We start from the raw sequence: 13,929 nt of genomic DNA, 5'->3' as shown, positions 1-13,929 counted from the left end.
TTTGGCACATTTAAATGTGCAGTATTGACTGTCAAACAGTTTCCCCCATCTTCTAACACTGTACGTGTAGGCTACCTTATTCATATCAGGATGATTAAGCAGTGGAAAACTCATGTAACCTGCAGTGTGTTAACAACACAATATGAGTGGACACTGTAGCAGCATAAGAAAGAATATTAACACTAATCCCAGCTGCTACAAATTGGGACATAGGCCTTAAATGATACATTTATGGAGTAAGTGGTTTGCACAGTTCAGTGAAAGTGCAAAGTAAAAAAGTGCTATTAAAATTAATCTACCTTGTGCAACATTTCTTTATTTAACTCATACATGTTGAAAGCAACAGTCTTGGAATGAAAGAAAGTCTGCTGCCAGCTGTGGTGTAATACTATATAAAATACTCTATATTCTTAAAGTTAAAAGATAATGAAATAAAATTCAACCATACACCACAAAATGTCACGTTTTTTCGAATAAAACTGAGATATATTACTACCATAAATAGTAAATAACTGAATTAAAACATATAAAGGAACTACAATTAAAAACTAACGAACTAAATAGGTAAATAAAAATAGGATAACAAATGTTGCTTTTCTACGGTGTTATACGCATGGACATTGTGCCCTCTTGTGGTGGATAATGGTCGCGCGGTTTTTCCGCCACTGCCAACGCAATATCCGGTTGTGCAGCAGCCATTTTGTCTGTTCGGGCAAGTCTACCCTGACGGTTGTGAACTGCAGTTCCACCCTCGGAAACAAGTTGAAATGTTGTTGTGGCATTTCTATTTGACGCTATCTATTATCTGAACGCCACATAAAATTTACATCTCAAATTTACAATCCGAAGAGGGGGCTCCTCTTCGAGATAAATCCACAATTGTGCGTGAAAAGCGCGGGTCAGCAGAGACATGTCGTGTGAAGAAAGCTACTTGGCCATCATACGCTATCTGACTGATGAACGGGAGCCATATGCGCCGGGGACGCCCGGTAATACCAAGAGAAAAATACGCAAAGCGGCTGCCTGCTACGTTGTCCGAAACGGGACGCTGTTTTACCAGCGTCGATTAAAAGGCCAGAATGATTTCACCGAGCTGGAGGTGGTGCTACAGGACGCCCGGAGGAAGGAACTTATCACCGAGGCGCACATTATGGAGGGAGGGGAGCACCTCAACCAGCAGCTCACTTGGGAGTACATCTCTCAGAAGTACTGGTGGAGAGGTGAGACCTCGATGGACGTAGTCACTGTGAGGCGATTAAATCAGCCAGAGGACCGCCGTAAACAAACCCGCAACAAATATTAACGTACGCCACTGGTCACCGCCGTACACGCCACCTAGAGGTTACATGAAGTGTTGAGAAATTGGGTTAAAAACACGAGACGGGTGGGAAACGGCAGAATAATTTTATTTACCGATTACGTATATGCCGAACACACCACGCAGACTTTTTAACCAGCCTTAACGTTTCGTTACTGGAAGAAGAAATACACAGACAAAGGCAATAGGTGCAGTTATGTTACCTGTTTGAGCTGAATTGTTAAAGATTTACTGGTTTCAGCGCCACAACTGTCAATGTTTTATGTTTTCTTTGTCTTATATGATAGTAAATCGAATATTTTTGTAGTTAGAACTGTTAATCAGACAAGCAATGCGAATTTATGTATTTTGTTCTTTTCTGACATTTTATAGTTAAAACAATTAGTTGGAAAATATTTGCCAAATAAATAGCTAATGAAATAATTGTTACCTCTGGTCCTGTCTATATTTTGTCTGCTTTTATTGCTATAACTAGTAGACAAAATATTAACAACATATGAATGGAGTGACTTTTAGCAGCACCTAGTGCTGGTTGAATGGAGCCTTATGAAGCTACAGGGATTTTAATGTGCACAACGTCTCCAACACCAGGTATCAAAACTCTGAACGTCACTGAAGTAAAACAAGCTTTGGCATCATCCACCTGTCCCTAACAGCACCATAAACTAAGCCTAACTAACTAAATAATAATAAATAGTTAATATAATAATAATATATATTAGTGACAATTAATAATAAAACAATTATATAAAAAAATAACATGCTAATAACTACATCACTAACCCTCCAAGGCGTCACCACAGAGTATCCTGTCTTTCCTCAGGTATCCTGAAGCATGTTAAAGACCACATCAGAGAGTGTGCTCAGTGTCAGAGCAGGCGCGGTGCAGATGATGGTTCTGGACCTCGGCTGTTCTCCCAGCAGGGAAGACGCAGGGCGGCCGCCAACATGGATGAGGAAGAGAACGAGGAAGAGGGAGAAGAAGAAGGAGATGATAGTTTATTCTCCACGGACTCGTCCTCTCAGCTGAGACCAAGACGATGGCCGCCGCCAAGCACGAACTGGTCTTTGTGAGCATCACCTCTAATGATGACAGCAGTGAGGTATTTCTTCCCCTACATTTGGGTATTTTGTTGATGAGTATTTTGTGTGTGTATATGTGTGATTTTTACCAGGTGGACAGCAAGGGTGAGGTGAATCAGTTCATGCCTAAGCACAGCCAAACAATGTTGGAAAAACTTAACCAGCAGCGTCTCAGCAATCAGTTCTGTGATATCACACTGCTGATTGAAGGAGAAGAGTACCGTGCACACAAAGCTGTACTGGCAGCATGCAGTGAATATTTCAGTGAGCTCTTTTTTGAGAAGGGGGCAGTGACCACACATGAAGCTGTGGTCGACCTCTCTGGTAAGCTTTTGTTTTGTCTTGGCTACTCTCCAGATTGTTGTGTGCCCTTCCCAGTTATAACCTTTTTTCTTCTTCTTTTCTCCAGGTTTCACCAAAGGTAGCTTCCTACCGCTGCTGGACTTTGCATACACTTCCATGCTAACTTTTAATTTCTGCATCATGGCAGATATTGCTAACCTTGCCCGGCATCTGCTGATGACAGAGGTGCTGCAGATATGCGAGTCTGTGCATAAGCAGGTGGAGGAGCAGAAGCTGACTGTGTATCAAAGAGGCAATGTGCACACCGTGGTGTCGAGCCAGCTGGTTTCTGAGGAAGGTCAGAAGGATGAGTCTGGTGCTTATATGGTGACCATAGAGAGTGATGGCAGAGCAGTGGTCACCCATAGTGGTGTTGCTGTAACATGTGAATCTTTGGCTTTTGTTGCACCTCCCAAAGAGTCCTACGTCGAGCAGCCAGTGACAGTGGTCACTGAAGCTGTAGAGGGAGACAAAGTGCACAGTGGACAGGCTGGACAAAGTGAAACACTGACTCTGATCGCTCACACTGGACAGGCCGAGACGGGAGACACCGTCACTCTGATCTCCGGCAGTGCAGAAGGAATTAACGGGGAGACCATGACTGTGGTCACCCACAGTGGGCAGGCTGGAGCCAGAGAGTCCCTCGCGTCTGCCTGCCTGGCGATGGCCCAGCCACTGGTCACTGAAGGAGGAGCCTTTGTTATAAATGTAGACCCAGACAAAGTAAGCCCATCAGAGTCCATCAAACTTCTGTCTGCAGCCACCGCTGAAGCAGTGACATTGCCTCAGGAGCAAATGGAATCAGCACCTCTGCCCCAAAAACGCAAACGAGGGCGTCCAGCCAAGATGAAGAAGGTGGGGCAAGTGGAGGAGTTCTTACCGCTGGAGAAGGAGGATCCCTCTGATGAAGGCTGTGCAGACAGACAGGAGATGACATCAGATGACCCAAACAAAAGACGACTCCGGCAGCGCTCTATTGTAGAGGGAGGTTATGCTCGTTTACATATGGGGCTGGAGGACGAAGAGGAGGGAAAGAAAGGTCCAACCCCAGCGAGTGCCCCCACACCTAAGGTAGGTGTACTTATACTGAAATTTTTAATTGCATATTTTAGGAGTGAAAATATTTGTAGTAGATGAACATAAACCTTCTTTTAGGTTGGTCTGAGGCCTGGAAAACGGGGGAGACCACCAAAACAACCTTTGGAGAGTCAAGCAGAGGGTCCGTCTGTGTCTGAATCTGGGCCAGAACCAGAAGCCAGCGCTGGGGACTGCATGACAGTCAGAGAGGTCAGAGCAGAGCAGGCTGGGATGAAGGAGGCAGAGCCTGAGACCGGAACCAAGCAGGGTCAAACCCCAGCAGAGAGTGCTGTGGATGGGGAGCACACATGCTCTGAGTGTGGCATGTCTTTCCAAAGACGCTACTCTCTCATCATGCACACATTAAAGCATGAGAAAGCTCGTGGATACAAGTGCAGTGTGAGTATGTGTATTAGTCAGTCAGTGTCACATTTCACTTTGTTTTTTCAGTGATGTTCTGACCATAACTTTTGTGTGCCCCTCTTTTAGCTGTGTAGTAAGGAGTTCCAGTACGCTGCCTCGCTCCGAGCCCACCTGGCCCGACACAAGCAGCAGAGCAGCCAGCGAGCACCCGTCACCAAGCCCTCTGTAGAACTGAGCTCTGAGGGGAAGTCTGACAATGATTTGGATGACAAGACTTCATCTCCACATACCAAAAGAGAATTTGTGTGCGACATCTGCGGGAAGACCTTGCCCAAGCTGTACTCACTGCGGATCCACATGCTGACTCACACGGGCGTGCGGCCTCACTCCTGTAAGGTCTGCGGCAAGACGTTCGCCCACAAACACAGTCTGAAAATGCACAGGGCGCTGCACGATGTCAGCAAACAGTTCCAGTGTGGGTTCTGTAAGAAGTCTTTTGTGAGCAAGCGGAGCATGGAGGAGCACACCAGTGTTCATACAGGTCAGTGCACACTGTGGTTTAAATCTGTTGTCATTTAAAGGCTCAGTTCACACAAATTGCTCAGTTATACCAGTGTCACTGAAAAGTTTTGTTCCTGATTGATTGACACGCGTGGTTATAATATCTTGTAGCAGCTCTGCTCTTGTCATTATGATCCCAGTGGTCAATTGAAACGAGGCCATAGATGCTATACAGTATATTTATATGCTGTTTGTGAGCGAGGCTAATCAAGCTCTGGCAGCAACACACTGTAACTGAAGGAGAAAACTTTGGACTCTACCATGGCCTCCTGTTTGCCCCGAAGCCCTCTGGATGAGGTTTGCATCTATAGATGGTGGAGCCTGCCGACAGCAACAGGAGAAATACTGACAGCAGATTGCGACTGTACAAAGTTAAATGGCTAAAAGTGTCAGTTTTTCTTGACTTGTATGCAGCCATGCAGATAGTTTTGGTTTTCTTTGTCCAGAGTTTGAAATATCCATCTCTGGGACTTCTTTCACTTCAACACAGATGAAATGAATGGAATTTTGTTCGTGGTGCTCTCGGCATTAAAATGGCAGATCAACAGATCACCTGCTGTTGATTATCCAGTTTAAGAGAACATGTTGTACTGGGGTAAAACATTGCCTTTATATATGATGGACGTGCCGTCACCACTTCCCTCCAATGAAGCCAATGTATCGTAAATACGATCTTGCTTTTTTTACACCCGGATTCTGCGCAGTAGCGACCAGAGGTGGAGCCGTGGTTTCAGTCCGCCAGTCAAAGCTGTCAAATCAACCAAAAGACATCTCTTTGTTTATCATCAAGTAACTTACTAAAATCAAACTTATCAGAACAATGACCACTTGTACACACAACAGTGTGTTATCTACCAAAAACCACAGAAATCACCTCTGAGGGAAAATTGGATTTGTACTTTGAGTTTTTAATTTGGCTTGTATCTGGACCAATAACATGGAGGAGGCGGGATTTATGACCTACAGTGCAACCAGCCACCAGGGGGTGAATGATTCGCCACATTGATTCATCACATCCATCATAGATGCAGTCAATGGGGCAGAAGCAGGAATTCAGAGCTAGTAATCTCCAAATCTCCAGAGATAAAGTTGGAACCTTTTGCAAAGCTAGCTAAACCCCTGTCTGAGCATCCCCTTACTCACTATCTCTGGAGCGTTCTGCTGAATTGCACGTCTTGAACTGTAAATTTGTTTGCTCAGCTATTATAAAGATTAATATACAACTCTGTCACAAGTGCATCTGATTACAAATACAACTGAAATCTTTGAAAAACAGCCTAGTGAGAGGACCTTGAGATTAGTTTTAGTTTATTTTGTCTAGCTAAAATGATGGGATGTTTTTTTGGAATTTGGGTGATCTGACCCTTTAATACTTTGTTCAGATAGGAGCGTAAATTGACCTAATGTGTGGCTGTTTTCATCTATAGGTGAATCAAAGTACCTCTGCAACACATGTGGAGCCACTTTCCATCGAGCCTCAGCTGTGAGCAAACACCTGAAGAAGCACCAGCCCAAACCTGACGTCCGGCCTTTTGCTTGTTCTCAGTGAGTAACTGTTCATTTTTCCTTAAAGACACAGGATTGAAGTCCTGAGATGAGATTTAAATGCATTTTGCTCCTTCCCCTTCACCTCACCTGCAGCTGTGATAAGAGGTTCTACGAAGCAAAGGATCTCCAGCAGCACATGAACAAGCATATGGGTCTGAAGCCCTTCCAGTGCCAGGTGTGTGGGAAGTGCTACAGCTGGAAGAAGGACTGGTACTCCCACGTCAAGTCCCACAGTGTGGCTGAACCCTTTAAGTAAGTCTAGCAAGAACTGCAGTACACGTTGAATCACACTGAATCACTGCAGATGGGTCATGTTTATTTGTCTGTTCAGGTGTAACGTGTGCGGGAAGGAGTTCTTTGAGAAGGCTCTGTTCAGGAGACACATTAAAAAAGCCACACACGGGAAGAAGGGCAGAGTAAAGCAGAACCTGGAGAGAGAATGTGAGCAGTGTGGCAGGAAGTTCACTCAGCTCCGAGAGTACAGACGCCACATCAACAACCACCAGGGTGAGACTCGGTCCGGTTTGTGTGAGCTCATTTGTATGAAATCTTTTTACAGCAGTGATTTTTTTTTTTCTTTCCTCTTTTTAGGAGTGAAACCATTTGAATGTCTGACGTGTGGCGTTGCCTGGGCTGACGCACGCTCTCTAAAGCGCCACGTCCGCACACATACGGGAGAACGGCCGTACGTGTGCCCCATGTGTCAGGAGGCCCACATCGATGCCCGCACTCTACGTAAACACATGGCCAAGTACCATGGGGACAGTCTGCCTGGGAAAATCATGCTAGAGAAGGACACCCTCCAGTTCCATAACCAGGGTACCCAGGTGGAGCACGCCGTCAGCATCTTAGCATCCGAACTGCCTCCTGAGCTCCAGCCGGCCCAGCAGACACACTCAGAGGAGATAGAAACTGTCCTGATCACAGAAGAGACAGTGGAGGCTGTGGAGGCCGTGCAGGCCGTGCAGGCTGTGACCGATGGCTCGGTGGCAACACTCTCAGATCAGGGCATCATGCAGGTTGTGAACTATGTCCTGGCACAGCAGGCCCTCACAGGGGGCAAGCTTGAGCAAGGAGCCGAGGTGATTCAGACCATGGAGGTGGAGGTGGCTCAGGTGGCTGAGGTCGAGTAAGTTCGGGCAGGGGATCAGGATTCTGCCACACAGACAGACCACACTGTTGTTCAGTCGGCATAAAATGAAACCGTATGTAAAAAGATGCTTATTTTTCTGAAATTGTACAAAGTGCCACCGAGCCATGAGTGGAGGATTCAGCCCAGAATTGTTTGTGTGTCCATGTGTTCACATTTCTATGTCGTGTGTAAATAGTTGCATATACAGTAACAAGGTTCATTTGTGACTTTAAGAAATTTGGCACTTGGGAGAAATAAAGGCAGAAATAACACAATACTTGGACAACATGTATTTCATCTTGCAACATCTCCAGTCTGTTTTTTTTTAGTGACAGAAAAGCTGCGAGACTTTGCTGTAGAAAACATCTGGTGCCTCAGGAGCTTTGTATTTTGGATTCCTAGATTTGGCTCAGAATAAAATCTTTTCACCAAAGAGCTTCATAAATCTGTCCTGAAGGTGCAGGAGTGACAGTCATCAGGACGTTTCACTGAGACCTTCATACAGCTTGGGGTTTGTAACTGAAAGGGTGAAGCCACATAATAACTTGACACAAAGATGAACATGCAATACAGCAAGTATGGATATTTATTTCAGATTTGTATCAAAATACCCCTGGTATATTGCAACATATTTACAATACATTGTACAAAAACATGAAAATTGAGTGTTTCTGCTTTCTGACAATGCTGACTACATGAAACAAAGCTGAACATGGGCTACAGGCTAAAGCAGGATACACATACTGTATGCACGCTTATGAATTAATACATTTGTTGCTGGTAGTAACACCCAGGCAGTATTCACATCAGTATGCTTTGTTCCATGATGACAACCATGCATTTTCTCTAAGGAGACTTTCAAACAAAGAAAACTATACAAGTGTATATACAGCTATATCATAGGTTTTGGCTAGTTATCAAATGAAATAAACCTCTACCAAAACGTGGTTCATGAATAATAAAAAAAAAAATACTTGTGCTAGGCATCTGGCTCTCAAAATGCAAGCGTAACCACTTTGCACAGCAGTAAAACAAGAGCAAACAAAAGGACATCAGTCATAGTATCACTGTACTGTAAAACACTGGGTTAAGAGCATTAGGCCTATATATAGCTACATCAAATCAATGACCATCTGACACAACACATGCATACTTCACACCCTGACAAAACGGTGATGCACTGGTCTCAGACTTATAAAAAAAAAAGCTACAGCAGAAAATAAATTGCCCATAAATTGACATAATACTTCTGACAGGAAACATTTGAAATGTATACAATCAATGCTGACTTCTGCCACAAATGAAAAACCGACAGTGTATGTGACTAACTTGTACAACCATAATGGCAAAAACTTAAAAGTATAACCAACTAAAATACAGTTTTGCTGTGGCCCATAGCAGAAATCAAAGCCCTAGTAAACCCTCTAATCCAAGTTTGTTTCCAGTCATGCTTTAACATGGGAATAAATTGTGAACACTTAAACCTCAAAGCAATCCTCAACATTTCTGAAGTGCTCTCAAGAAATCAGAACAATCAAACGCACCTTTGCTCAACAGCTTTAGTTTCTCCTCAGCGACCCCGAGAACCAGAACAACAATGAAATTAAGTGCATTTCTATGAGAATATGTATTTTGTCCTCAGCAGTAATACCAGGTTTTCAACTGAAATGTTCCAATTCAGGCGTGAAATGAGTAGTGGGAACACTTGCAACGACACAGAGGTCGTCTTACTCTCCCTCCTCCTTGATGCGCTGCTGTTTGTTGCGGCGAGAATCCAGGTCGAAGGAGAAGTCGGACCACTCGTCACGTGGTGGGAAGGAGATGGTCTGGCGCAGGGTGAAGCGTACAGCGTCGATGACACGCTCACCTCGGGCCTCAGAGGCGCCCACGCTGACGGTGGAGGCCCCGCTGGTGGTACGCACTATGTGGGGAGGGGGAGAAAAATCCATGGCCTGTCGGTGTTCAATGATGCCCTTCCAGATTATGTGCTGGAACTCCGCGGGGATCTTCAGCCTGGACAGGTCCTAATGGTCATTACACAGGGGAGCGTTAGTATTCGCAGGGGGAGCCACTCTTCTCTCTAACCCATCAAATGACTCGTGTTGGATAGGCAAGGGCTCACCTCCATGTTATAGTTCTCAATCTGGTAGATGTTGGTTAGACCCTGTGCTGTGAAGTAGTCCAAGCAGCCTGCGCAGCCCAGCCGTATGAGGAAGCTGTGGGAGCAGCAGAGGAGGACGGGGTTAAAGGTGGATCCATCAAACAATACAATGGTCATATAACTGACACACTGGGTATCTGCAGCTGTCAACACATTCTGCTTTAGACTTCAAAGTTTTCAGACAAAAGGCTGAACTGCAAACGAACAATCATCTGGTGTCAAAGAACTCAGTGAACTAAACTAAACATGACTGTGGTGTTGAGGAAAGGCGCTTCTGAATTTTAAATGGGACCTCAGTCTGAGTTCACATTGTAAAAGCATCATTTAAGTTGAGGCAATAAACAACTAAACAATTAAAAACTAAATTAAAAATAAAAAAATGAATAAAAACTGGTCAATTCAATGGCTAAAGTCAATAATAATATATTAGTTAACTTAGGTCCTGTATTTTGTCAAATTCATGTAATTCTTATTGACTTCTAATATTGGAAATGTATGGAAGCTCAGTGTTCAATATTAAACCAACACTAAGGCATTATGAAATAAATCCACAAAAGGTAAATTGAAAAGAGACAAAACTACATGATACATTGACAATAACTCAATATAAAATGTTTTATAGTTTAAGAATTTTTAATTTATTTGTATCATAATGGCTTGTTTCCCCCAATGACATTTCATTTATCTTCCTGTGACAGTGTAATTGTCGCCAGTGTCCGTCCTCTCTTTTAGCAAGTTCCCTGCCTCCCTGCTAACTAAGCTACAACCACCAGAAAGACTAGATGTTTGCTCCTCCCAGGTGTGTATTTCTCTGAAGGACATCATTTGAATAAAAACCCTGCTAAATTACAGATGGGTGGCAACTGAAAAGAAAACCCAACATGTCTCAGTGAGGTGTCGGGCCACCTTGTGCCACCAGAACCACTTCAGTGCACCTTGGCATTGATTCTCCAAGGTGCTGAACTCTACTGGAGGGATGAACAACTGGGTTGAGATCTGGTGACTGTGAAGGTCATAACATATGATTTGTATCATTATCATACTCAACAAACCAGTCAGTGACCCCTGGCGTCCTGTGGATGAGGACACCTGGAAGAGACCAGTCAGGGTTTTCTTCATATTTGTCACCTGTCTGCAGCTTTGAATGATCCAAGTTACCAACCCTGCCTCACGTTTTTCAGAAATTAAGTTAACCCCAACCCCTAACATGCTGGACGTTTTCGGTCACCATTTAATCAGATTAAGATGTTATGAACCAAATAATGTTTATGTTCCTACAATGATAAACCTGCATCGTAAAAACGATAGACAGCACTGAAGAGGGACTTCAAATGTTAAATGTCAAATTGTTAAACCTCAAACATAAGATTATAATTTATATTCTTTAAGAACAAAGAAAAGTCAACACCAAGTTTTTGAACAAATACAATTAACACTTTGGGCCAAAAAAAACAACCTGGGGGCTGCTGTTGTGTTGTTGTTGCCTTCAGCCGGCACCAATTCCACATACAATATTTACACACTGTGGCACAAAATAACAGGAAAGCAGCTCAGGAGCTGTGGTAAACAACAAATTCCAATTCTGCAGATGTCCGGATACAGGCATCAGTGACAGCAGGTAAAGTCAGTCCAACCTCACTATGCACAGCTGTCACTCACTGTTCAGTTACAACATCCTCAAATGATCAGGGTTCACAAAGATAAACAGCTGCCACAACACAGAGATGTACACCAATCAGCCATAACATTCTGACCACTGAGGGGTGAAGTGAATAACACTGACTATCTATTACAGTGACCTGTCAGTGTGTGGGGTATATTAGGCAGCAAGTGAACAGTCAGTCCTCAAAGTTGATGTGTTGGAAGCAGGAAAAATGGACAAGGGTCAGGATCTGAGTGACTTTGACAAGGATCAAACTGTGATGGTGAGATGACTGGGTCAGAGCATCTCCTACACTGCAGGTCTTGGTGGGTGTTGTTGGTCTGCAGTGGTTAGTACCTACCAACAGTGTCTAAGGAAGGATAGATGGTGAACTGGAGACAGGGTCATGGACGACCACGGTTCACTGATGATGAGGTTGATCTACTGTAGATTAAACTTTTAAATTTCATTCATGCTTTTCAAAAGATTCCATTTAGTTTGAACCTTTGTTAAATGTGTGAAAATGAGAAACACTGTCCATTGGTCTCTATGAAGAGAAAGAGTCAGGGGCTGTAGTGGAGATATCAGGATGGGGAGGCTGTTGAATGTGTCTAATAAATCATCTCTAACTTGTAGTCACACCCACAGTTTTCACTCTTTTACATATATTTTTCACTGAAAGGTCAACACATTTGTGCTCTTCCTGACAATTTAGATAAGGAAGCACATGGATTCACAGAAGCTGCACGGTGAGCTGCAGAGCGACATGGATTCTAGCCAACTGCTGAGTACACAGTATTAGATAGGTGGTCATAATGTTATGGCTGATTAGCTACATCACATTTTTTTGTATTTTACATTGGTTTGATTCTGACAAAAGCAGCTGTAGGTGGCGATAAAGGGGGCCAAGTGACAGCCTGCGTGTTCCCATGGACCGCAGTCTGTCTCTAGTGGATGATCACTTTTGGTACAACATCACGAACACGGTGGTTACAGTCTTTTTTTTCCTCCTCCTATTTTCTAATTTCATAAACCGCGGGTCGGATGGAAAGCTTTGGTGGGTCGGTGTGTTTAAACTGGTCACAGAGTATATTGATGTACATCAGCATCACCCTGTGTTAAGAACCATTTTGGCACAGCAGTGATCCCGACACTGAGCAAATCTCACAGTGGAAATCATTCAGGGAAGATTCCCATTTTTAGCTGGTGCTGATTGTTGCAGTTCCCGGTTAAAAAAACAACAACAAAGAAACAGCAGAGGCAGGTCATCTGTCACTAACTAATGACATGATAAGCCTAAATGAAACTTGCTTGTTGGTTTGTGTACTCGCTGCAATACACTGTCTGTGCAGCCAAAGATCATCTATGAATTCAAAGAGGTGTCACTCTGTAAACTCCTTTGAATAATCAGAGTGTCTCTGTAGTTCCAACTCCAACAGGGCCAGCGCCGCAGTTGTAGCTTAACAGGAGCTAAGTGGCTAATTTTTGTTAACAGTTATTTCAAAAAACAAAAAAAAAATTTGGCTTAAGGGTGATAGTGACAATGGACAAAACTACTGTCGGAACAATGCTAATATGATATTAAAATCTGCTCTTGAAGGGAATTTAATGCCATTAAAATGTGAAGATAAAAGTTGTTAGGAAAACGAATTCAGTTTATTTGCAATAGTTCGAGTCGCAGGATTATTTATTTTTTATCTAATATTGAACACTTGGGCCTCCATACATCCAAAGACAGATACACAATAAAGACAATGGTAAAAAAAAAAAAAAAAAGTAGATGTGGTCGGATGAGGTACCTGGAGATGCTGCTGTCCATAGGGTATGGAGGAGGGGGAGTACAGTGGGAGGAAGGCACCAGGGGCAGCTGTGGCTGCAGTGTGTGTGTGGGGCTCAATGAACTCATGTCAGTGTTCATCGGGATGTGAGTGCCCATCATAGGAGTCACTGCAGAGACAAAAGGAGCTACTGTGAGCTTTCTTCTACTGCTCTGGGATTTGGACAATGCTTAAGCTCAACTGAAACACACTGAGGGCGACATGCGGAGGTTACTCTCTACGTGACACATAATGCACCATAAAAGGTCCTGCGGGAGAGTCTCACAGGGATCACATGCTTTTTGGAGGAGGAAGCGTAGTGTCGGAGGGTGGGGTGCGGGATGAGCTGTGAGGCGTTCAGGTCCCCTCCTGCCTGCCCAGACACGCTATCCTATGTACACACTAAGCCCAGGAGGGACGGGATGACTAGTGGAGGGGACGTGAACGGCTAGAGATTGACAGGAAGGGAAACAAACGGGCACACTTACTGTCAGTCAGGCCTCCAGACATGCTGGATGGGGTGAGTGTGTTACGCTGCTGGGGGTTGATGAGCTGGCTGACAGAGGGCAGCTTGTTGACTTTTCCGTGAGTCGGGGAGCTGGAGCCGAAGGAGGGCTGAGACGGCATTGAGGTCCTGGGGGAGGAGAGAGGAGGTTACAGTCTGTTACCATCAGTGCTCTACAGTGTTCAGCTTCAAAGGTACAAGCCTGGTCTTTACTGTCCTTTCATGGAAACAATGTGTGTATACAGCATGAACAAGTTAACTGTTATAAACATAATATTATTATTATAGCACTATTACAGTAACTCATTTTTGAATGCAACAAGAGGGATCCCTCATAATGATCACATGGTTCTAAAAAAAAAAAAAAAAAGACTGAGCAA

The 13,929-nt window shown here is 44.0% G+C and overlaps 2 protein-coding genes across 8 annotated transcripts in view; one reads left to right on the top strand and one right to left on the bottom strand.

Annotated features, from left to right (window-relative positions):
* The first annotated feature begins 673 nt into the window (after positions 1–673).
* Positions 674–7,718, top strand: zbtb11 (zinc finger and BTB domain containing 11). The gene is made up of 11 exons (XM_020609981.1): positions 674–1,220; positions 2,142–2,304; positions 2,340–2,388; positions 2,494–2,725; positions 2,811–3,814; positions 3,899–4,219; positions 4,310–4,724; positions 6,172–6,289; positions 6,386–6,544; positions 6,624–6,799; positions 6,884–7,718. Exons 1-11 carry the CDS (start codon positions 911–913, stop codon positions 7,423–7,425), a joined length of 3,489 nt encoding a protein of 1,162 aa, XP_020465637.1. The 5' UTR covers positions 674–910; the 3' UTR covers positions 7,426–7,718.
* A 298-nt stretch (positions 7,719–8,016) lies between these two features.
* The window catches only part of tp63 (tumor protein p63), a 33,218-nt gene continuing 27,305 nt past the window's right edge, over positions 8,017–13,929 (bottom strand). For 6 of the 7 annotated variants that reach the window (XM_020609975.1, XM_020609973.1, XM_020609978.1 and 3 more), the window contains 4 exons: positions 13,533–13,678; positions 13,027–13,174; positions 9,547–9,640; positions 8,017–9,448 (listed from right to left, as the gene is read on the bottom strand). In XM_020609975.1, coding sequence (XP_020465631.1) covers positions 9,152–9,448; positions 9,547–9,640; positions 13,027–13,174; positions 13,533–13,678 — 685 coding nt within the window. In that variant the 3' untranslated portion in view covers positions 8,017–9,151. The remainder of the gene's footprint in view (positions 9,449–9,546; positions 9,641–13,026; positions 13,175–13,532; positions 13,679–13,929) is intronic. The other variant, XM_020609980.1, reaches the window with a different exon arrangement.

Source organism: Monopterus albus, unplaced genomic scaffold (assembly GCF_001952655.1).
Source record: "Monopterus albus unplaced genomic scaffold, M_albus_1.0 scaffold103.1, whole genome shotgun sequence".
NCBI lineage: Eukaryota > Metazoa > Chordata > Actinopteri > Synbranchiformes > Synbranchidae > Monopterus > Monopterus albus.
This window is presented reverse-complemented; position numbering and strand designations above follow the sequence as displayed.

What these genes read in the sequence shown, in the direction of transcription:
- zbtb11 (XM_020609981.1), top strand. Translation starts at nt 911, where the DNA reads ATGTCGTGTGAAGAAAGCTACTTGGCCATCATACGCTATCTGACTGAT. An exon ending in AGTGTGGCTGAACCCTTTAA is followed by an intron (nt 6,545 to 6,623) that starts GTAAGTCTAGCA and finishes TTGTCTGTTCAG; the next exon opens with GTGTAACGTGTGCGGGAAGG. An exon ending in CCACATCAACAACCACCAGG is followed by an intron (nt 6,800 to 6,883) that starts GTGAGACTCGGT and finishes TCCTCTTTTTAG; the next exon opens with GAGTGAAACCATTTGAATGT.